Raw genomic sequence first — 24,848 nt, 5'->3', positions numbered from 1 at the left:
GGATGCCTCCTGGATGAGGTGCTTCAGGCATGTCCTACACTGGCGAGGCCCCAGGCCTGACACAGGACAAGCTGGAGGGATTTCATTTCTCAGCTTGCTTGGTAATGACTCTGCATCTCCCTGGAAAAGGAGGAAGAGGAGCTGGCTGTCTGGGCATCTCTGCTTATACTGATCTCCCCACGACCTGAACACAGAACAGCGGCAGAAAATGGACTGATGTGTGTGTGGTTGAGCTGGGTTTATTTGCTAGGTCAAAAGAGATTTAGGGAAATAGCACTTGGGGGTAACTTGTCAGGAAATACAACCCTAAGTCCCCAAAAAGATGTAAATAAAAACACAATAAAACATTAAAAACCCAACACTGAAAATGTTTAAAATGAAAATGTTTAAAATGAAAAAAAAGTCCCTTTTTTTAATCCTCAGTGAACATCTGGGATCTCAGGAGACCAGCTGTTGGAATTTTGGAAGAGGAATATTGTCCCATTCTTGTCTGATAAAAGATTCTAGCTGCACAGTCCTGGGTCCTCTTTGTTGTGGTTTCATTTCATGATATACCTAATGATTTTAGTTGGTGAAAGATCTAGACTGCAGGCAGGCCAGTTCAGGACCTGAACTCTTTTAATATCAAACAATGATGTTACGTAATAAATGTGGTATGTGTGTGTGTGGCTGATATAACATTTGCAGGAAAATTACAGTGGCCCGCTCAGTAGTACGTTTGCTGTACACACCAGTTTGTTTGTATTTCTGGTTTGGAAGAACAAATAAAAAAATGTTAATAATAAATATGTTGGAGGTTCTGTTTTCCAAGCTCCAATTGTTACTGGAAATTATATAATAATAGAATAACAGTAAATAATGACCAAACTTTGACTCTGATTGTGTGAAATGTGATTATCTGTAACATGTACCCAAATATTTGCCTCTATCAGATACTTTAAAACCCAGATAAGTAGCTGCTTTGTGATAAAGCATCATAATACAGACTTTCCAGATTTGTGACTGTGTGTATGTCTGTATTCATTCACAAGCTGTGTCTCTTCAGCAGTCATACAGCCTCGCTGCCATCTTAAGATAACAGAAGGTGAAGTTGCAAAGCCTGATATGAGACTGTCTAATGAATCTGCAGTCAGCTGGCTAATTCTTAGCACTGACCCAGGACACATAGATCGCACACACTCCAGAAACTCCTGCTCAAAATTCTTTTTTTTTCTTTTGTACTTTCAGGTGAAATGATCTCCGACTATATAAGCAAAAAATCAAGAAGGAAGACAGAAAATGAGAATAAAAATGTCCCAGATAGAGATAAACGCAGAAACTAAGGCATGTGAAAAAAAAAAAAAACACAGGCCAGAGTGAATAGTGTAGATGGGATTCATGAGGCCTGCTTGTTGCTTTCATTACCCTTTATTGATTCATTTAGCAAGACATCAGGTCCCAACACAGCCCCTTACTGTTAGACAAAACTCAGCATGTCACGTAACATGACTGTCTACTGGGAAGAAAGACAGGCATGTTTTCATTCAACCATCCACCGACAAATGAAAAATGAAACAAATCAATCAAGCTGGATTAGATCAGTAAACCCTTTTTTTCCCAAGCTGACATTGGCAGCAGTGACCGACGAGTGCATTAGGAAGGTGAAACGTTATATAATACCGCTCAGAAATAACAGGATATGATTTCAAGTAATTCATCTGAGAACAGACTGTAAAGTATACAATATGATGGCAGATAATGAAAGTGAAGCGACAGGCTGTTTGGTCATTTCATCCACGTCAGTGTGTATAAAATACTGTACAATATTATTGCTGCTGGTTTTTTGGTGATGGATGCTGATGAGCACTGCTTTTGACTGGCATGCTGTACTTTTAAAATCAGCAACAGCTTCAAAGTCATTGGTTTGGAGAATTTTTAGCACTATTTACCCACCTTTATTTCAAACAAAGATGCTCATAGATTTGATCAGCTTACCAAGTCAGCCTATCTGCACAGTGAGCTGTGTGAGCGTAAACAAAAGGCTGGTCGCCTCCCTCATACACACCTATCATTGTTATTTAAGCAGTCCAGCTGTAAGCTGTTTTGTGTCGGCTGTATATTGGTATTGGCAAAAGGACACAAGGGGAGTGAGCATCTTCTGGGTGTCTTCACAAAGCAGATTCATCTTTTGCTCTTGAGGCGTGCATGAGTGATTTTCCACATCTGGAAAAAATGTTTCAGAACATAAAACAAATTTTAATATTAGACAAAGATAACTCAAGTTATTCAGTGATGATTTCATTTATTAAGGGAAAAAGTCTATCCAAACCCATGTGGCCTTGTGTGAAAAAAGTAATTTCCCACTAAACCTAAGAACTGGTTGTGCCACCCTTGGCAGCAAGAACTGCAATCAAGTATTTGCAGTAATTCGCATCGAGTCTTTGACATCGCTGTGGTAGAATTTTGCTCCACTCTTCTTTGCAGAGTTGTTTTAATTCACCCATGTTTGAGGGGGGGTTGGTCATGAACAGTCTTTTAAGGTCATGCCAAGGCATCTCAACAGGATTGAAGTCTGAAGTCTACACTCCAAAATCTTCATTTTTGTTTTTTAAGCCATTCACAGGTTGACTTGATGGTGTATTTTTTATCATGCTGTATAACCTGAGTGCGCTGGAGCAAAACTGATGGCCAGAAATTCTCTTTCAGGATTTTCTGGTAGGCCTAAGTCTTCATCTATTATAGCAAGTTGTTCAGGTCCTTAGGCAGCAAAGCAGCCCCCGACCATCACACCACCACCTGCTTTGACTGCAGACATGATTTAAGTTTGGATTTTCTATTTATTCAGGTTATTTTTATCTAATATTAAAATCTTTTTAAAGCTCTGAAATATTTAAGTGTGAGAAATATGCAAAAAAAAAAAAGAAAAAAGAAAGAAAGAAATCAGGAAGGGGAAAAGCAGTTTTCCCAGCACTGTTTTGCAGTGCAGTTCTTTCTTTTTGTTTCATAATGCTCCAAACTGTTGTGGTCCGTCCAGCACTCACATTCTTAAAGCAAAGTGATGCTGCAGGTAAAGGTATAAAGGCTTTTGCCTTGTTGTACTGAATGGTATGCTGCCTGGTGGTTCACGCAGCCATGGCTGTCTGTACGCATTTGTTTATAGGGATTAGTGAAAGTGTGGCTGATACAAGAGGCTACACCCAGACTTGTGCTGGCTCTCCAAAATGAGAATACAACCACATTTTGCATAGCATCCCAACCTTTTAGATAAAGGTATTGAAGTAAATATTGTGACAGATAAAAAACACAAAAAAACACCTTGGGTTATGTTTTTTTCTTAATTTTTTTCTGTTATAAAGCTTGGGGTGGCAGATCATCTGAAATAAAACAATCACAGCCCCTGTGTGAATGGCAGATGAGTTGATTACAGGACTGCGGGGGGTATATGTGTAAGATTCAAAGGGCAGAGCAGGGATGGGGAGGAGGAAATGGAAAGGCTAAAATGCGTCCTTTCCCAGTCAGAGTGAGGTGAGAGGCGGACATATGACTTTATGTGTTAAAATCTGCTTCTGGAAATAAAAAGTCACTTCTGAGTCACATCAAGTTTCAGATTTATGATCCATGTCCTCAACAATGGGGGTGTTATAACTCTGAAAAAGAGGTTGCATGAAGAGCCCCATTGTCCCAACTACACACACAAACACAAAGATCCACAGGAAAAGACGGTCGATAACCATCGCCACGTATTTCCAGTCTTCAATGATCTGCAGAGAGATAAAGACGTTGGATATTAACCACTTGTGTTCATGAGTCTGAACTAAAGTGAACTGAGATTCAGGTAACAAGTGATTATGATTAAACCTTACAAAAGAAAGAAGTGCTTTCTTTTATATATATATATATATATATAAGCATATAAATCATGATATATATCCGATTACTTCTTCAAAACACCTACCCCTTCATCATCATCCTCACTCTTCATCTTCTCCGCAATATAACGTACTCCATCCACTGCATCCTCCACGTCAATGTTGCTCTTGAGCGTCATCCTCTTCCTGAACTCTGTGTTCTCTGAGCAGTCACTGACCCTCCAGCCATAGCGCTTGGCTGACTCCTCATTGACAAAGAAGGATGAGGAGGAATCAGCCATTCCCACGGAGCTTCCACCTCCAACTTCTGTTCCACACTGCTTCCGGTCAGAGTACTTCTGCTTCTGGTGTTTTTTCCGGAACCGTTCACGGATGTTGGAACTTCCTGGTCTCCGCATGAAGAGGAAAGAGGGGAGCCGGTACAGAAAGACACGCTTGACCCAAGGAGGCATGGTGTGCGTACTGGGTGACCGATGGTGCACATTGAGCACGCAAACGCTGGTGACAATAGAGAAGGTGACCAGCACCATTGTAAACATTAGGTACTTCCCAATCAGAGGCACTGCTAGAGACGTAGGTGGCACAATCTTTGAGATAAGGAGTAAAAACACAGTAAGGGCCAGGAGGACTGAGATACAAAGAGTCATCTTCTCACCACAGTCTGATGGGAGGTAGAAGACAAGAATAGCCAGCGACGTGATCAGGATGCAGGGAATGATCAGGTTGATGGTGTAGAAGAGAGGTTTTCTCTTGATAATAAAATCATAAGTAATATCCAGGTATCTAATATCGTTAGGGTCTTCATTCTTGCGTCCAGGCAGTGAAACAATATCCCACTCGCCACTAGGCTTGAAGTCATCGCGTGAGGCGTAATCACTGAGGAGGATGAGATCGATCTCCGTGTGGTCGTAGGTCCAAGAGCGAAACTTGAGAGTGCAGTTCTGCTGGTCAAAGGGAAAATCACGGACTTCGATTTTACAGGCCGACTTGTAGATCGCTGGTGGGAGCCAGGCCACTTCACCATTATTGGAGACCACAGCGTTGGAGTAGAAGGAGACTTCATATGTCCCATCAGCACTGAGGAAAAGGCAGGAGATGAGATAAAGTCAGTAAAGTCAAGCACTCACAAAAAGATTGCCCATATCACATCATTTAAACCAGTGCTTCTTATATTTGAAGGAGCCAGCTGAGGCGCTTCAAGCATACTCACAAAGATACGCCAACTGAAACAAGAGAACACTCAAGGACACTTGAGTGTTTTAATGCAAATCATTTTTGCTTAACTTTACAGGTAACTTGATTTCCTTAGACAGACAAAACTGTGAATAAAAACGAAAATATAATTCCTAAAATAAAGTCTCCGCTGTTTGCCCCTTTTCACCCAGAATAATGTGCTTTCTGTGGACATCTATGATTCGGACACAGAGTTAGGTTGGAAAGCTGACACGGTTTGAGTTGATAGAGCGTGCTCTGCTCTTTCAGTGAAGAAAAATAATCCTCTTGTGAGAGTTTGTACTTCTTAACAAACACACCTATGTACAGTATGTTCATTTTCTTATTTCCAAAATGCTTTCAGACAGTGATGTGGTTTTGGTGGTATGAGTTGCTGAAGCCACATTCAAACAAAATTACTTAATGAACTTAAATTAAAGTCAACAATAAGCGTTAATTACTGTGTAAATAAAATAATTGCTCCTATAATGATTGATAATCTGGTATCTGATCATTCTTCAATATCACTGATATACCCAACTCTGCCTTTTTACAACATTTGGCTGTTTCAGTCTGATAATGGCTATTGTCAGATTTTAATTAGCATTGTGCTTTGTTATACAGCTGCACACTTTTAGCTTCAGTTGATAAGAAACACTGTGCTGTCGGACACTTGTCAATATCCCATCACATTTATTAAAATAGTCTTTTAATAGCCTTTTATTCTCTGAATAAAGTCAAGAAATCCTGTTACAGACTTTTAGCGCGAGACAAACATGGATTTTATGTTAATTCATTCACCAAATGCTGAGTAAAAGATTGCCTGACTGCTACCATGAGGCTGCAGAGGTGACGCATGCAACAGTTTGAAGTCCAAAGGATGCATTTAGCATCTCAAGGGAAGAGCTTGGCCTGGGACACATGCTGGCATCAAGGCAACACCTGTCCCTCACAACTCAAATCTGCTGAGACTGACTTTTTTTCTTCATCTCATCAGGGCTGCAGGGGATGCATTATAAATAAGTGGCCTATCAATTATAAAGTGGGTCAGGAATACAACCATCCCACTTGCCTCTAATGCTTTGGGGCTGCTGTGTATATCCAGACTAATAAAAAATGCAGAGGTCCCACCTGCTTACTGTGACCTCAGGTCTCCCAAAGTTAGACCTCAACCTGAAGTTAGATAGATGACCTCTCACTGGTCTCTTAAGCTATTATGCTCTTCAGGTTGTCCTTCAGCTGATGAGCAATCTCCATTCATAAAATTTGAATGCCTGCAAGCATAAGGTCAAAACACAAGAACAGTTCAAACAACTGTAAGACTCTGTCAGACTCAAGCTTAGTGGTTACAGTAGCTGAGAGAACAATCACGCATGTTTTCTGAGGTTTCATTTCAAACTCAAGTTTCCCTTTTTATCCTGCGCACTTTGGGAACTTTTCTCCATGTTGGCCTAAAAGCCGAAGTTCAATCATAAAACACCATGATCCGATGAAAATCATGACTCAGAGTTCAAGAACAGTTGTTGGAGATTTTGTCATGACACAAGAGGTTGTTTTCATGTAAATTATTACATAAGTTAAGGGGAAACTTGGATAAATCTGGGAAGAGAATAAAAAACAGCTGCTTGTCCTTCATTAGCAACACTGAGATGCCCTAAAACAAGGTTTCCAAACCCTAAATGCTCAGTAGATAACTCAGTACCCTGCAGCTTCAGAGGTGCGTTTTAGGCATTACATTATGAGCACTGACAGGCAACTTGAGTATCACTGACTGTCTCTTCATCACAGCACTTGTTAGTAGGTGGGATAGATTAGCGAGCAACATTTTATCCTCAAAGGTGATGAGGTACAGGGAGGAAAAATGGGCAAGTGTATGGATTTGAGTGAGTTTGATGTAGGTGACTGGGTCAAAGTATCACCAAAGTGCCAGGTCTTGTGGGTTGTTCCCTGTTTGCTGTGGTCAATATCTATCAAAAGTGGTCTGATATCCATGATGAAGCAGAGACAAGGTAACAGCAGCTGAGGGTCACTGATGCACATGGACAGCTAAGGCTGGCCTGTGTGGTCCAATCCAACAGACGAGGTGCTGTAGCTCAAATAGTCAAAAAAAAAAGTTCATGCTGGTTCTGATAGAAAATTGTCAGAAACACAATTGATTGCTGTTTGTTGCGCATGTATCTTCACAGCCACAGACTAGTCAGGGTGTCCATGCTGAAAGTGAAACAATGGACACGTGAGCATCAGAACTAGACCATGGAGCAATGGAAGAAGGTGGCCTGGTCTTTCGTTTACATCCCGTGGATGGCTGGGTGCATGCAATGCTTTGGGCAATGTTCTGCTGGGAAACGTTGGGTCCTGCCATCCATGTGCATATTTGACACATACCACCTAGCTAAGCATTGTTGTAGACCATGTACACCCTTTCATGGAAATGCTTTTCCCTGATGTCTCTGGCCTCTTTCAGCAGCATAATGTGCCCTGCCTCAAAGCAAAAATGGTTCATAAATGAGCTTGAGGTGTTGACTTGGTCTAAATTGTCTAAGGAGCTTGGAAAGAAAAGCGTCTGGACTTCTTTAAGTTGCTTGAAGCAACTTAAAGAAGTCCAGACGCTTTTCTTTCCAAGCTCCTTAGACTACAATGACCTGGATGACTGAGAACCTTCACAGACTTGGTGTAAATTGTACAGATATCAATCCAATCAAGCAACTGGGAAATGTGCTCAACAACAAGGTCATGAATGCTCCAATCACAACTCACTGGACTTAAATATCACAGAGAGCTGGGGAACAGCTGCAATCACAGCATTGTAAGATGGTGAAAGATGTTCCCTTAGGCCTCCTCCTCGATTCAGAGATGGTCTTTCCCTTTTCATGCAAATCTTACTTTCGCCATCTTACAATGCTGTGATTGCGGCCATTCCCCAACTCTCTATGAATGGTACTTATGGTCTTTGATCAATGGGCTTTAATCAGTGGTTGTTGATCATTGGTCATGAGAATTTGCATATTAACAATCAAGGAACTGACCTACCAGCCCATTGTGCAAATGTACTATTTGTAAGGTTAGGGAAACCTGCAGTCGCCAGAGACAGAAGAAGTCACTTGATTGACTGACAAAACTTTTCTCCCACTGAAAACGCTATGTCCAGATGAACAGAATCAACCTTTTGGGATTTAGTTACCTGGATGACTGAGCATGCATCAAGACACTGCAGAAATGAGTTTATTAAATCCTGTGGCGCGAAAGCGGAGAACGCCTACAAAAAGATTTCTGATGCTGCAAACAAAAAAGAAATTCATCTTTCAAATGAAACATTATGGTCTAATGAATAAAACCATTAACAGGAAACAAAGCAGATTACCACTACTGTGGTTTTTCCTCATCGTAAGCCCACATCAACTGTGGGCTCAGTGTAATTATTCCTACAGCCTAAAGAGGCAGACACAGCTTTCACACTCATATTACCTTTCTGCAACAACTGTTCTTAAATTCAGAAATAAAATTACTTTTACTATTCAAAGAATTATATTCTCAAATTATTTCTCCTATGGGCAGGTAGAAAAAACAGTACCTATTTATGCATGCTTGTGCAAAACTGCTTGACTTTGCTTGACTGTGTCAAGCAAACAACATATCAGGAATTAACCTAAAGTGCAGGTTTCTGGAATGTGGCCCAGAGAGAAGCTGTACAGGCACAGGGAGCAAACTTAACACAGAAAAGCCAGATGAAAAAACCTCTGATCACCACACAAAACAAAATTCAGCAAAAACTCAAACTGCATTTGGCTATGATGCTTTTGTTCTGTGGTACAACAAAGGAAGGACTTTCCCACTGAATACATTTTAAACGGGGAAAATCAACAGTTAATGTTTTTCAAGAAACTAACAGATGGCGATGAGACCCATCTGCTGACCTATATGGGTGACAGACGACGTGACGTTCACAGGCCTTTGCGTCTGTCAGCCGACTCTCCAGTGAATAAGAGCAGTGCAGCTTATTTCTCCGAGTTCCTCTTTTTTTACAGTGCAGAAGTACTGATGTATTGATTTTTCCCTGCAGCCATTTTCCAGAGTTACAAGATAAATTCCAGATGTGCCAAGATATTCTCACCTCATCATTTTGTATACCTGTGCTCGCAGTACAAAACAATCAATAATGTACAAGGATATCCTGCTCTCCAATGTAACTAAGTTGGAAAGTCTGGATTTCTGTGTTTCTGTCAACACAGTAGTTGCAGAATTGCGCAGGAATAAATCTGAAGCTTTTCTTTCCAATCATAAACGAACTGCAAATGTTTACAGGAAGTCTAAAAAACCTGAAAGGTAAACATTTAGTGTATAGTGTGAAGCAGTCTCTACTGCGTACTGCAAGGTTAGCCTCAAATGGAGCAGTGAATATTGATTAAAAAGTAATATTATTCAAGTGCACCAAAACTGGTGACCTTACGGATTAACACTTAAGAGATAAAAACAAATTGTTTTACTCTGTCTACAACAGGCCTGATTCTGCCATTGTAATTCATAATCTCCTTGTGTGAATGATTCATACGCTCTCTAACATTCAAACAGTCTTCATTATTATCAGACTGTCTGCAGACGCTCCATACAATGCCATTAAAAATTTGTTGGTTCATTATTCACTATTTATTAACCTAAAAGAAGTGACAAGTGGGCTAAAAATGAGATAGGAGGATAGACTGAGTAAGAGGATAGAATTGGAAAGCTTTTAGGGAAATGGGGCTTTTGTAAATATTAAAGTGAAGTTACTCAAGCTTTCTGTCTGTTCCTACTTTCATCACTTAGTTTTACACACACACACACATTTATTGCGTATGTCACAAAGAGGACATACTTGTTGTAAAGGACAATGTCAGGCAACCAGATGTGTTGTGACGGGAGTCGGATTTTCTTGATTCCCTCGTACTCTTCAGGATCCCACATTAATCTGTAGTCATTCCAACCCTGGTGTAGAAAGGCACGTAAGGGCATGCATGAACATACAAGTAAACAATTAAAATCAAGAGCCACATACAGTTATGGTCACAAGTTAACAAATATTTATTATGGGCTTGAATGTTGTGGTAATTTGAGGCTTTTTTGGGTAGTCATCAACAAGCTTCTGGCATAATTCTGGCCACTATTTCTGTCAGAACTGATAGAGTGGATGGAAATTGTTTGGTTTCCTGACACGACTCCACTTTCAAGAGTAGTCCCCAGAGTTTCAGTACCTTAAAGGTAGACTGCTATATCCACTCCAAAACCAGCTGTGATGTGTGTTTGGGATTGTTTTCTTGTTAGAACACAGAGTTGTCTCCAAGTTTCAACCATCTAGCTGCTGATTTGAGGCGACGCTGAAGAATTTGGAGGTAGTCCTTCTTTATTATTGCATCCAGTTTGTGCAACAGTACCACTGGCAGCAAAACTGTCCCAGAGCATAATGCTACCACCACCATACTTGACAGCTGGTATATTGTTCTTAGGTATTAAAGCCTCACCTTTATTCCTCCAAACATAGTTCTTGTCAATGTGGCCAAAAAGCTCAATCTTTGTCTCATCTAACCATAGAATATTTCTCTAGAAGACATTTGGCCTGTCCTTGTGGGCAGCTGCAAATTTCTGTTGAATGTGAAAGTGTTCATTTTGGAGCCGAGGTTTCTTTGTTGATTATAATTTCAGTCCATGGTAACTTCAGTGTGAACAGTGATGCTGGTGTTCCAGCAACTTCCAGTTCATGGCAGGTTCGATCCTTTGTGATTCCTTGCTTGTTCCTAAACATGCTAACTAATTTCCTCTCATAGGGTGACTGTGTGGATTAGAGGAAATCCAAAAAAAATTCATACTTGTGCACCTAATTCTTGTTTTTTCTTAATCATTAAAGATGTATGTGACACTCTAGAAAACAGTTCAGTGAAGTCATTAAAAGCCCAAAATTACCATGGTACTCATGCCCATGATTTCTGACAAAAAGAGACATCTATCATTAACTACATGAATACATACAAATGCATTTAAAGAACATGTCACGGTCCGCAGGGCAGACCATGTGTGAATGAGTGAGGACCCAGGCATGAACACAGGCAAGGAGACAAAACTGAACTTTAAACGAAAGGCGAGCCTTTATTGAGGCTTATAGAAAGGCAAACCAAACAGCAGGGACAGTGGTTAACCTAAACTAAAACCTTAACTGGAGAAACTTTGGCTATGTTCACACTGCAGGCGAAAGCGCATCAAATCCGATTTTTTTGACCCTATGCGACCCATATCCGATCATGGTATGACAGTGTGAACGGCACAAATCCGATATTTTCAAATCCGATCTGGGTCACTTTTGTATGTGGTACTGAATCCGATACATATCCGATGTTTCAGAAAGCGACTGCTGTATGAATGGCCAAGTCGCATTAAATCCGTCTTTTACGTCACTGACACAAGACAGACGCCAATTATCAGCGCCGGAGAAGCGCCCGATAAGACATCGCGAAAGCTTCTTGGCCATCCGGTGAAACTGCTGGGAAGACAACGTTGGAGAAACTATCCTTTGAAGCACCGCTCCTCTCTAAAACAGCAATAAGGATAATTATTAGGTTATCTACATTATTATGTAAATAACAAAATAACTTAAAGCAAAAATTGGGAAACGTGAAGTCCGAAGTCTTTATATTAAGGGCCATCAGTCAAACAATATTGTTTGCTCTGGGTCTAAACAGAGCGCGTTGTGTGTGACGTCTTCTTTTGCGCATGCGGGCCGCTTTGAGCGTTCACACTGGAGCGCGTTTGCTGTCGCATTTTATTTGTAGTGTGAACGAGCAGACAAAAAAATCGGATTTGATCAAAAAATCGGAATTGAGCATTACACTGCAGGTCTTAATGCTTAATGAACGTAGCCGAAAACTATGACTACGACAACTGTGACAACTATGAACAAGACCTGTGCTGGAACGTAAAGGAACTATGAAATATATACTAGAACAAGCAACATGACCATGACCATGACCATGACCTGCACAGAGTCTTGAAAAAACACTGGACATGACCTGAGGGAAGAAACACAGACGGGGGGGGGGGCAGCAACCATAGAACACAGAAACCGAAACCAAAAGACTAGAAAAGATAAAAAAAAATGACAAAATCAAAGTTCAACAATGATACAAAAACTCAAAACACTGGGTCACTGACCCAGGACCATGACAGTACATTTATAATTGTAGTGGTTCATGAACCGATAGACCCTAATGGTCAAATTTTTCAATTGGTCTGATCCTCGGAAACAAACAAACAAAAAATTATGAGCAAGGTGCTTTGACACTAACCTGGGTGAGCCAACAGTTGGTGGTCATGATCTGCTCTCTCTCATTCTGAAACACAGACATGGGAAAATTCTGTAAGCAGTGGCTCCACTGACAACAACCAGGTTAACGTGTTCCCCAGTCATTTGACATTAGTAGGGTATGCCTCTTTGCTCACAGTATGTGAGGTTATGGGTTTGTTTGTGTGTTTTCTTACCACATTGATCAGCTGGGCTAGAGACACCTGGATGTAAATGGTGACCTGCTGGCTGGTGTTGATAGCTGGCCTGATGAGTTTGTTGTAGCGCTCTGGTGACAACAGGTGATTCACCAACCGTTCCTCTACCTCCGCACACAGGATAGCTGCACACACAAATACGCACACAGGGGGAAAACAGTCAGAAGTACACTACAGAGGATATCACAACTCATTACAACCCAATATAACCTCCTATCAAAGGCATGTTAGAAAAGTGCTAAGCACTGACTTGACTATGATATGACAAGCAAGTGTGAGCACAGTCTAATACACCACTGGTTCCACTCTGTAAATGAAAAGCAAACAGTAACTGGACTGGTTCTTATTGAGTATTTTTCTACCTTTAATCTGAACTCTATACAGCATCGTTCCACATCTGTTCTTTCTGTCTAATATTCACACTCTAATAAAGCTTTAGGATCAACTTGGGGTTCAGTAACTTGCCCAAAGATACTTTGGCATGCAGACTGGCGTTGTGAATCTCTGGACTGTTTCCAGAACTATTGTATACAGTCTTCATCTGTTTTCTTAAAATAAATTAGCTCCAATTTTATAAAGTAAAAGATAAATTGCATTATTAAGAATGAACATATTCCATATTTCTTCCTCATACGTAATAGTAGCTACTCCAGTTTATTCTGTTTCACGGAGATAAATGTCCTCTGGCTATCATACAGTCAGAAAATGTCAAGAATAAGCCAGACTTATTCGTAATTTCATCATCTCAGTCGAGTGCTTGTTGTGATGATGCAGCCAGATCAAGCTTACAGTAAGCACATCTTTACTACCGTGCAGCTTAAGTTATTGGGTACAGTGAACTGGGGCCTTATGTAGACCTTGAATTTAACACAACCTTGAGCTAAAATTTACAGCAGAATAAGCTGTTGTTTGGTTGACCATCCATTAACTTCACTTTGAGTTAGGGCTGCTCAATTAATCGAATTTTAATCACGATTACGATCTGGGCTTTCAACGATCATTAAAAATGACTGAGCCGATTATTAGCCCCTCCCTCATTTATCCGCGACACCTTAAAGGCCGGTCCATGAAAATATTGTCGGGCATAAACCGGTCCTTGGCGCAAAAAAGGTTGGAGACGCTGATTAAGAGGACCCGAGGGAAGCTCGGAAAGCTAAGCAGAAGTTATTTGGAGAGTGACTGCTGTTGGTTGAAAAGAGAGTTTAAAAAAAAAAAACTTCAGTGGTGTTGCACACTATTTTATATTATTTTTTTAAAGTCATTGTTAACCCTTTAAAGCCAGTCAGAGCAGCATGCTCCGTTTTGTGTAACTATTTTTTAAATCCCTGTAGAACCTGAACCGAGTAAGCTAGCGCAATAATTTGTTTTGCATATGAAACCAGAGGAGTTGTACTTACATCTGATGCCATCAGCTTGTCCTCGGTCACGGTTTCCTTTCACATAAAGCTTTGCAAAAATTGCATAAAAAGGCTTGCAGGAACAAAAACATAATATTCCAGAAACACGCTTTGCCGATCCGATCAGCTGTTCGTAACACTTCCCACAGTGAAACAGACGTCAGCACGAACTATCACATGTCCGCCATTTCCTGGCCGAAACCGGAAGTGATGTCATTTTCGCGGAAATTGTAGTTTTTTACTTGTAGGCCTTAAACCTATACTGGTCATGTTTGACTTTTCTGTGTCGTTTCTGGGATGCTTAGAACTCGAATTGCACTGCTGGAAATAGTTTATTTTGATGCACCTGCTGTTTTCTTTGCAAATTTGCATCATAGGATTGTTTTTTCGTTTTTCCTGCAGTATATAAAAATTGGTGTATCTCCAAAATAAAACTATGAAGACACTCAAAATAAATTTCCTGTTGTTGTAAACTATTTTTTGCAACTTTTTTGTATTTAAAGCTTTGAGGGATAAACCTCTTAAATTTCTCCAAGTAGAAATATATGTAAAAAATACAAAAAACGATTTTCAATTTTTTTGTAGTTTATTGCACTTTTTTTGCAATTAATGTAGTTACTATGGACTTAATGCATACATATTATTAAAATATGGGCTATAACAGTTGTATAGCAACTTGAAATGCTCCCACAAATGGCACTACAACATGTAAAAAAATAATATAAGCTCTGGCGGACTTGGTTCTATAGTAGGTCTTAAAGGGTTAAATAAATATCGTCAAATAATCGAGATCTCAATTTCAGTGAAAATAATCGTGATTATCATTTTTGCCATAATCGAGCAGCCCTACTTTGAGTCTCCTGCAGTAAATACCTCCTTGTTTGCAGCCCTGCATTTTGGCTGGGTGACTATAAAATATATGTGTATGCAATTAAAGCATTTTAATGACCGCTAACACACTCACGATTCACATTTAATTTCAGTGGGACTTGAATGAGAAAACACAGATGCCCAAAACTCTAGCTGGTGAAGCGATGTTTAAATCTCGTGTTGTCAGGTTTCGCCAATTACGTGCTGCAGTGATGCAGCCCGCTGCATGCTCTCATGCGCTCGTGTGTATGTGTCATGAGTGGGAGTGTTACTGTCTCACAAACAGATCACATGTAATTGTATTCAGTCACAATTCAATACACAAACACAAAAACATAAACAAGTTTTGCACCTGCTCAAAGCACCTCATGCCCAGACATTTCATCATATAAACTACTGACTGTATATTCAATTTTAAGAGGAATAAATATTGGTGTTTTTTAAGGAATAAATACTAAATAAAGAAAATATTATGGATGACTTATCGCATATCTGTTCTGTTTTATGTTTAACTGCAATTTAAGAAGCCATTGTCTTTTGTGCTGCCACACAAACAAGTCTTGTCACATAAATTTCCATTTAAAAGCTTTCTATGCTGTCCTGTTTTGTCCTGAACGTGTTGTTTCCTGGTATGATTTGCCTTGTGTGTTTTTATGTTATTTGAGGTCTGGGAGGCTTTTGTGGCAGCATTTTTTTTCTGTGTGTGCCTCATAAATAAACTTGACATGACTGTTGGCTATGCGTATACAGTGTATACAGGAGAATGACGAGCAGGGGAAAAAGAAAAAAAGTGAATTGTATTAATGCTTTGCAAAGCAACATAAACTACCAGCTTCAAAAAAACAAGTTACATAGTACATGTTGAATCTTAACCTTTATCCTAAAAGCACAAACAAAACACTAGAGAACCAGAAAAGTAAATAACGGGGTTTGTGTCAGTGTCTTAATGAAGAGTAACACTGCCAGTCCTCTATTATGCAGTGGTGTCTGTTTAGATGAGTCATCTTTGGCTTTGCCAGACACAAAGCAGGTAAACTGTGATCTGCCTTTGCCTGGCCAAAGCAAGTAACACGGAAGTTGCAAAGAAGCAAGTCAAAATATCATAGCAGCCTCCTATTATTTGCACCTGTGGTTAAAGTTTGAAAATCCTAGGTAATTTTCACCAAAACTGACCTCTGAACCAAGATTTTTATTAGATGTGCCTTGTTCTCTATGACAATACCCCATCAGCCTTTTACTGCTGAGGGGCAAAAACAAATTGCTGTTTGAAACACAGTATATTTAAACAACTTTAGCACTGAAATCTATTTTCTAACCATATTCTACCCCATAATGGCATTGTATGTCAACTTAGAAGAACACACCTGTTCAGGCACTTCACTTGTATAGCTTTGCAGCCATGCTCTCAACTGTCTTGTCAAGATATACTCAAGAAACCAATATGTTTTGAAACATGTCAGAATCAGACTGAAAATAAGAGGATCTGAGCTTTAAAGGCAGGTGACAGAAGAAGAGGTATATGCTACACTTGGTCACTTTACATTAACCTTCAGACAGGAGACAGGAGAAGTGTCCGGTGTCTGAGCAACTATGACAAGAAACCCCGAAGGTAAACCTCCTCAGAGACAAAAAGCTGCGTCTGTCAGGATTAGAGGGAGAGGAGACTCGTGCCAGGAGAAGAGGACAATAGAGACACGACAACATACAATGGAAACATCAGAGCGTGAGACAAAACAATTCCCAGATTAGTATAATCATCAGATAAAATTAAATAGGATCATGCTATATTATGGTGATGAGTAATAACAGGGATTTATGAGTTTCATTTTTAAAGGGATTAAAGCCTGACAACAATTCACTGTTTACATGCAATAAACAGCCGTATGAGGCCAACTTCTACTTCTAATTCAAATCAACTGGTTATCAGATTTTGGTGGCCTTCAGCTCTTCTGATTTCAGAGTTTTAAGGTATCAAGTACCAGAAAATCAGTCTGTTGTGACTGAGTTTTGGTTCCTGTTAATTTCATTGTTATTTTTATGTTAAAATATTAGTCCTGTGTCTTTTGCTGTTTTTAGTGTCTGGTTATTCCAATGTTGAGTGTTTTGGTTCAGATCTTGGTTTTTATTGGTTGTAGTAGTTTTAAATCCCTTAGTATTTCCCGTCTCTTGTCCACTCTCTCATGTCTTTCCATTAGCACCTACACACAGGGGTTTGTTATTCATGTCTGTGTTTAGTATTTTGTCTTTTGGTTACTTCCTGTTAGTTTTTGGCGCTACTTTCTGATTTTAACCTCCTTTGTGGTGATCAGCCCCACAGTAAGAGGATAGTCTGACTGCTTTGAGCAGGCAAATAACACACGGCACATGACTTCACTGTACTCGAATGGCCTCCATGGATGTGGTGGAGCAGGAGATTCCCATCGTAGATGTCCAGCTGGAAAATCTGCTGAATCCATGTGATGCTCTCGTGTCAAAATGGGCCAAAATCTGTGAGGAATGTTTCCAGCACCTTGTTGAATCTATGCCACGAATAATTACAGCAGTTTTGAATGCAAAAAGAGTTACAGGAAGGTTTACCTAACAAAGTGACCAGTGAGTGTATAGTCCTGTCTTACTCTTGTTACAGTGTATGTTTTTGCTGTCCTGCTTGGCTCCTGCATGTTTTCTTTGTTATGTTCTTTTGATTTTCATATTTATTGTTCTTTTTTTATTCGCTCAGTACTTTTGATCAATGACTCAACCTCAAATGTCATATATGTGAGTCCTCAGTCGTATACTCTTTACAGATCCATTTTATTTTATTTTTGTTTCTATTTGTTAATTATCACATTTGCTTTGCATGTGATTCTATTTATAGGACGCAACAAATAAAACATGTTTAAAAGCTTATCCCAGCACAGGAATAAAGTTCCAGTGAAAAAAATTTTGTTGTCAGATGGGGCAATTCAAGTTAAGCACTGCCAATAAACCATTTCCCACAACTGTTTTAAGATTATAAAGACACAGTATTTTTTAGAGAAGTCTCTAAGCTCTCACAGTTACTTTGAAAATTAACATTTTATTGCTATCGTGACTAAAATCATTCTCATCGCCTTCGCTATTTGCTCTAAGTGTTTCAATCTTTCTGAAGCAGAGAACAATCAGTAAAAAAGTCATTTGGAGCAGGAGCAATAGACAAAATTCAAACACATCTATACACTATACAAAAAGAGCACTGTAGTAGAACAAAGTGAAATAACTAAACAGATGTGGTTTCTAATTTGAATGCACAGTTTTGTAGCTGTTTGACCCTAACGCGTTACTCCTTCTCTAGTGACTTCAGCTTGTGGCTGTTCCATGGCTGCACTCTGATTTCAGCCTGAGAGAAACAAGAAACGTCACATTGCCTTAAAAATGTAAAGGGAGGCAGTATAAAAATAAATCCAGCACAAAGCATGAACAAACTGGGAAAGACAATTTGCTTCATGTGTCTGAAAATGATGAAGAGATGCGATATAGATGGTGGGTTCGACGGTAATGGCTAAAATGGTAGATGATGCTAAAATAAGATGCGGATACGGCTTAAGTAGAGATGGAGCAGGAGGGAGTCTACCAACAGGTCTCATCACACATGTATGCACACACACTCCTGTCTGCCTCACTGCACTCTCCACACCTCAATAATTCATTACCGCTAAAATAAAAATGCCATCATCTTACTTGCGCGGAGACGCAGACACAATCAGAGATTATTCTCAAAGTCTTTCTCGCTCGCATAAAATCGACACCGTTTCCATCACAACATGGAAATAATTAAAAAACAAACAAAAACAAGCTTTCAGGCGTGCCGCTGAGTTTGAGTGATGCAGATGGACAGAGAGGTTGTGTCATCAGTCAAGAGTGCAGAGAGGAGAGGAAAAAACAGTTCTACATCCTGTAGGTTTCTTTTCAGGTTAGTGAATTATTCAGCGTGTTACCATCTGCAGTGGCCTTTCAGAGGCCAAAACAATTTAGGATTCAACTGTCTTTGGTTTTACTCAGGATGCTGTCCATATCAGTCATGTTATAAAATACAGGCCTGCGTGCATACACATCCACAGAGTCTCACATCCACGCATTTCATATTGTTCGTAGCAAATCTACTGCCTGAGAGATTTTTGTGTTTTTTGTGCCTCGTGGGATTTCTTTTACTTGTTTTGCCCCGAACTTTTCCTCATCCCAGACAGTCCTTCTGTCTGTGAGAATAAAACAAATTCTCTTATTACAATGATTTTCTTTTAATCTGTCGCAATCTCTCCCTCGTGTCTTCCTGTCCTGCTTTGCTCTTTTGTTCACAGCGTGACAGGAACATGTGCAGATTTAGGATATAAGAGAGACAGCAGATGCAGTAAAAGTGCCTTTCTTTTGCGCTCAGCTCGCTCAGTGTCACCTCTAAGTGGAAGCATTGCTTAGGTGTGCACCACCTGGTGCCGCTTTCATTTTTTCTTTTTGCTTTGCAAAGCACTTCAATACATCTTTTCATCGGCATGCATCTCTCCTTCAAAGAGCAGCATCCAAACAATCCTGCCAACGCAATGACTAATAGTTTACTATGAAGTGTTGACTCAGTGATGCTGGGCCCTGCTGGCGAGATATACATCTGCAGTTATGAGAAACCAGTTTTAAACTCATGAGAAACTACAAGCACAAACTAGGAGCTGCACAATTCTGCCCACTCACGTATAATGCATCACACATGAGCTACAGAGAAGCAGAATCAGGGTATGGTGACACTGATGGTTTCGTGCAAAATGTTAAAGATCTTGCAAGCCTACAATGAGCAAAACATCTCATAGGGTAGCTGTAGCACACATTAGCACTGTGCATTTACTGCAAATGATCCTGAGAGCACAGAAGGCAGAGAAATGTGTGATGCAGCACTGTAAATATTAGATAAGTTGCAGTATAGGAAACAAACAAAGTGTGAAAATATAGAGTAAGGCAGAAAAGATGGTGTGCAGGAACAGAGACACAGAGTGAGAACGGTAGGGAAGCCAACACAAAGGAGCAAATGCATCCCAGCAGAGTGGCTGACTGGATTTCGTCTGTTTAGAGTTGGAGCCATGAGAATGTTTGGTTGAAGTGACAGATTCATACAGTGAATCACTGGCAGACAGAGCACAGGTGACACTGAATAAGTTACAGAGAACAAGCAAGTCTGAAACCATGAACTTCACTTTTGTACTTTTTTAAATAATATGAATGCACTTAGCTAATCCTGCTTAATTTCTTAGCTGTTTTACTGAATACTCAAAAAAATTAAAGTGACTTTCTTTTTGAACTTACAACATGTTTAATATTGAGATTTTTATTAATACAGCAACTGATGAAATACACCAGGAGGTAGAGCAGGTCATCTACTAATTGCATGCTTGGTGTTTTGATCCCTGGTTTCCCCAGTCTGCATGTCAAGGTATCCTTGCATCCTTGTGCTCTCCAATGTCCCATCAGCGTATGAGTTTGTGTGATTGTCAGATAGAAAAAAGTGTTTGTATGAATGTGTGACTGAGGCATGTTGTATAAATCGCTTTGAGTGTTCAATCAGAGTAGAAAAGAATCAGCACATTTATCATATTCCCCCGTATGAATTCATATTATCTGCGCGTATACTTTTCTTCCAGTAAGAACACGCCCTATTCATGGCAGGGGGGGTAAATTAAACCCTCAATTACTGAATTTAATTCCACTGCAGTAGTTGTAACACTGTTTTTCTATCTCTCTGTCTATCTGAACTGGAGAAGCAAACACAATGGGTACTGGGGTTTGCCTGGTAGAGCTGCACATTGATCCAATTTCAGCACCACTGACAGCTCAATAATAGATTCCTCCTGCCTGATTTAGGACCTCATAAGTTACTTTACTTGTCTGTAGGTGGGGAGATCATCTGATAGGTGTGATGTAAGTTAAAGTAAGCAAACTCTCAATTGAAATGTCTGCTATTGTTATCAAAGTATCTTTTTCACTTACTGGCAATGAAGGCATTTCATGTAGGTTAAATAGCAATAATTGTATCTGCACTTACAACCACGCAGTCAGCTGTTTCGCGAGTTCTCTTCAAAGCACGGTGCCAGATTTGTTATTTAAATTGCAGGCTATGAAGTCTTGAACCAAACTAAAATGAGTGAATGAATGCTCCTTACTCAGATTTCACACCCTTGCCCTTAAAATGCAAATGTAATTAAAACTCCGTGGGTTTTCTGCCTAAAGGACAAGCGTGTTAGTTAATTGAAGCGTGCTGAAAAATCACGTGCTAAAGGGTTTGACGCATGGAAATGCCGCTACTTATCCCCACTGGCCTGCTTTCCCGAGACCACCTCTGTCTGCAAGGTAAAAGTGTGGCTTAACCATGCAAGAAATTAAACCCCTTAAGAAAGCACTTATCAGACCTGTTATATTAACTGGCATGCATTTGTGTAAGAGAGGGTGTGCAATTTTGCAATGGCCACCCCAAGCCAGATTTTAAAGCCCAATAAAGTAAAGTCTCCCGTCCCGTTCCGAGAGGATTGGAAAGGATTACTCACTTGTCACGGTGAAAATCAGGAGAGCCAGGGCTGCTTTCACCGGGGCTGCCATCTCTTCCTCCCCTCCAGTGCGGCACACACACGAAAACTTGCAGATGAAGAGTATTTCCCGCGTTTTCCTCTTCTCTGCGCTCACTTTGCAGTAAGTAAAGTGTGAAACCGAGAAAAAAAAAAGAAAAACAATGAAAAGGGTGGATTACAACGGTTTCATTGCGAGCGGTGAGTGAGGGTTGGGGGACATTGAAAAGAATACCGATTGCTGTTAGAACCGAGAGATAAAGAGGCTGGATGCTTTCTGCCAGAGCGCACCGACTGTAACGCTGGTCCTAGAGCTGTGATTGCGCGCAGTGGAAACCGGCTGTAGAGATCAGAGCCCCCCTTACAAACAGCACTTTCTTTGGGAAAGTGAGTTGAGGAGCTAGCGGGAATACGTCAATCCCGTTATCGCCAAAGCAGCCATTCTTAAGATAAAAGATTTAAGTACCCCGGTGACCGCATCGCCCTGCCCGCCCCAGTGCGTTCACTGACCGGGCGTCAGTTTCGCTCTGCACCTCCTTGATCGACTCAGTTTAACATGTGTGACAACAAACAGGAAGCGATAACGGTTAGAAACCCCCCAGGGAAGATATTAAACACCCCGAACCAACCTTATCTCCTCCAATTTATGGAGAATTCAAAGTGGAATTTTACTTTGTAAAGTTGTTGTAGAAAAAGTAGAGAAAAAATAAAGTCAATCTTTTAATTAATTAAATAATGATTAAATGTAGTTAATAACGCCGAAGCAGGTTCTTGGCAGTAAAACAGAAGTCTTGTTGCCCCTGTTAGCATGTATATATAAAATCCTGGAAGGCTGCCACTTGCAGTAATACAAAATGAGCATATAGGATATTCAGCTGTCTTTCTCCCACTGGGCGGTCAAAGGTCAGGGTCCACTAAAAGATAACTCAATAAAGGTTATCATGGAGAGATTCAGAAACCACACAGCTTTTGTCCAAATCCACATTTACTCTGAACACCAGTTTCACCAGTCAAATACAAAACAACTGGAACAACTTTCTCAAGTCCGACTCAGAGTTTCTGAGGGAGGCTGGAGCTTATCCCAGCTCTCAAAAGGTAAGATTGGGATTATAGATTATACCAGTCAACAAGGTCAACAAAGGGACAAACATAACACTGTCACATCCACACCTACAACCAGGTTTTAGAATCACCAATTAACCTAACATGCATTTCTTTGGATTGTGGAAGGAAGCTGGAGTCCCCAGAGAAATTGCACGGGGATCAATAAAATCCTTCATCACTGTCAGTCATCATCAAACCAGCTGTATGATTTCACCAAAACACAAAGATACAGAAATTTTAAAAAGGGAAAATCCCACTGACTTTATCAAATCTGTTTCCTCACAAAAATCTGAGAGGAGGAATTCAGATATATTTGATCTGTGGCTTAATAAGTCAACTATAGTTATCCTACAGTGGAACTGGCCTCAGCTGGTGGGTCTATGGGTCTGGTTTGTGTGTATAATGAGAATGGAAAAGCTGCAGGCTTCTTGAGTCTGCACACATCAGTGAAGTATAACTACCCAGAACTCCCTTTGGTGATGTGAGAGGAGGAGAGGGCAGAAGGAAGACGTGGTCTTAAATTTGCTAGACAAAACGACTCCAGCTAATTACATGGACAGAGAGGAGGAGGAGGAGGAATAAGACAGGAAACAAAGAGGGGAAAATGAAAAAAGCTGATTGAAGATCATATATTCAATGTGAATTAAAGATCAGATTTTTTTCCCAAGAATTAGTGGAGGAGATGGATCACAGTTTCATGCCTTAAGCAAGACCTGGGGATTCTCCAACATCAGCGAAATTTTCAAAATAGTATATTTAAAGATCACTAATGTAATTCACACAGTAATGGTTTAAAAGATAGTATGAATTTTTTTTTAAAAACTCAAGATGTGCTATCAGCTCCTGACACGTTATGCGATCATTTGAGCATCAGACAAAGAATTTTCACACTTACTTCATACATGAATTAATTTAAAATAATTTTAGCTTCAATAGAGAGTGCACTGGCTTCTTTATTAGGTACAGTTGAACTGCAACTTTTAGTTTAGGCATGTTGTTGTTGCCAGAGGAGCTGGTCTGAGCATTACAGAAACTGATTATCTACTTGGATTTTTTTACCCACACAATCATATCTAGAGTTTACAGATAATGGTAATTGGTAGTTATCTGGATGAATGGCACAGAATAATGGCCAGACTGCTTTGAGCTGATAGGAAGGCAACAGTAACATAAAGAGTCAACCAAGGTATGCAGAAGAGCATCTCTTAATGCACAACATTTTGAACTTTGCAGCAGATGGGCTTCAGCAGCTGAAGACCACACACCGGTCAACCACTCCTGCCAGCTAGAAGAGGAAAAATGGACAATAGATGATTGGAGAAACATTCACCTTATGAGTATCAATTTGTGCTGCAACATTCAGATGTTAGGGTCAGAATTTGGTATAAACAAGATGAAAGCATGGATCTGTCCTGCCTTATATCAGCAGTGCAGGCTGCTGCTGGTGGTTGTATAATGATGTGGCACCAGCTGAACATTTTTAAACAACACAGCCTACCCAAGTATTGTGCTGACCGTGTCCATGACCACAGTGTATCCATCTTCTGATGGCTGCTTCCAGCAGAATAACCCACCTTGTCACAAAGCTCAGATCATCTCAAACAGGGTTCTTAAATTCACTGTACGCAAATGGTCCACAGTCAAAATGAGGATGCAGACAATCATAAATACGTACTCGTGTTTACTGTGGAAATCTATGCATCTGGTGAGAAGTTTGATAGAAGGAATAAACTCATATTTTTGGAAAAAAAAAAATGTATCAAACTTTAAAAAAAAAAAAAAAAGCTTAGCAAATAAATAATCTTACAATAAAGTTTTTAGTACCTAATCCTGCTAATTTCATTGTACATCCATTTATATATGAAGAAACTGTGAGTTAATATTCCTTAAGTGATCAGCTAAGTGAACTAATCACATAAAGTGATTTGGTAGTGGCACTTTTTAACGGTGTGCCTCGGAAATCCATGACACAGCTTGCATTAAATCAAACATTTGCTAAGCGTTACTTTTTTCTTTTTTTTCTTAATTTGAACAGTAACAGTAAGTGTAATAACTGATACATTGATACTGATACTGAGGCGATCGTGGTTCAAGAGTTGGGTGTTTGTCTTGTAATCGGAAGGTTGCCGGTTCGGGCCCCGGCTTGGACAGTCTCGGTCGTTGTGTCCTTGGGCAAGACACTTCACCTACTGCCTACTGGTGATGACCAGAGGGGCCGATGGCGCAATATGGCAGCCTCGCTTCTGTCAGTCTGCCCCAGGGCAGCTGTGGCTGCAGCTGTGGCTACAACTGTAGCTTGCCTTCACCAGTGTATGAATGTGAGAGTGAATGAATAG

General features: G+C 40.1%; 1 protein-coding gene across 2 annotated transcripts; it reads right to left on the bottom strand.

Annotated features, from left to right (window-relative positions):
- Window positions 1-1,452: 1,452 nt before the first annotated feature.
- On the bottom strand, window positions 1,453-21,949 carry chrnb5b (cholinergic receptor, nicotinic, beta 5b). 2 transcript variants are annotated; one of them, XM_080901401.1, is made up of 7 exons: window positions 21,875-21,949; window positions 21,391-21,525; window positions 12,564-12,709; window positions 12,371-12,415; window positions 9,913-10,022; window positions 3,935-4,925; window positions 1,453-3,740 (listed from the first exon to the last, which is right to left on the bottom strand). In XM_080901401.1, the coding sequence occupies exons 2-7, from the start codon at window positions 21,440-21,442 to the stop codon at window positions 3,576-3,578; spliced, it is 1,509 nt and encodes a 502-aa protein (XP_080757527.1). In that variant the 5' UTR covers window positions 21,443-21,525; window positions 21,875-21,949; the 3' UTR covers window positions 1,453-3,575. The 2 variants fall into 2 exon arrangements, with proteins under 2 accessions (XP_080757527.1, XP_080757526.1); XM_080901400.1 differs by having other exon boundaries at window positions 21,644-21,917.
- Between the last annotated feature and the right edge of the window lie 2,899 nt (window positions 21,950-24,848).

Source organism: Rhamphochromis sp. 'chilingali', assembly GCF_963969265.1.
Source record: "Rhamphochromis sp. 'chilingali' genome assembly, chromosome: 13".
Taxonomy (NCBI): domain Eukaryota; kingdom Metazoa; phylum Chordata; class Actinopteri; order Cichliformes; family Cichlidae; genus Rhamphochromis; species Rhamphochromis sp. 'chilingali'.
Note: the sequence above shows the minus strand (reverse complement) of the source record. Positions and strands in the feature narration are given on the sequence as shown.

What these genes read in the sequence shown, in the direction of transcription:
- chrnb5b (XM_080901401.1), bottom strand. Translation starts at nt 21,442, where the DNA reads ATGGCAGCCCCGGTGAAAGCAGCCCTGGCTCTCCTGATTTTCACCGTG. An exon ending in CCTGATTTTCACCGTGACAA is followed by an intron (nt 12,710 to 21,390) that starts GTGAGTAATCCT and finishes TTGTGTGTGCAG; the next exon opens with CTATCCTGTGTGCGGAGGTA. An exon ending in CCAACTGTTGGCTCACCCAG is followed by an intron (nt 10,023 to 12,370) that starts GTTAGTGTCAAA and finishes TTTCTACACCAG; the next exon opens with GGTTGGAATGACTACAGATT.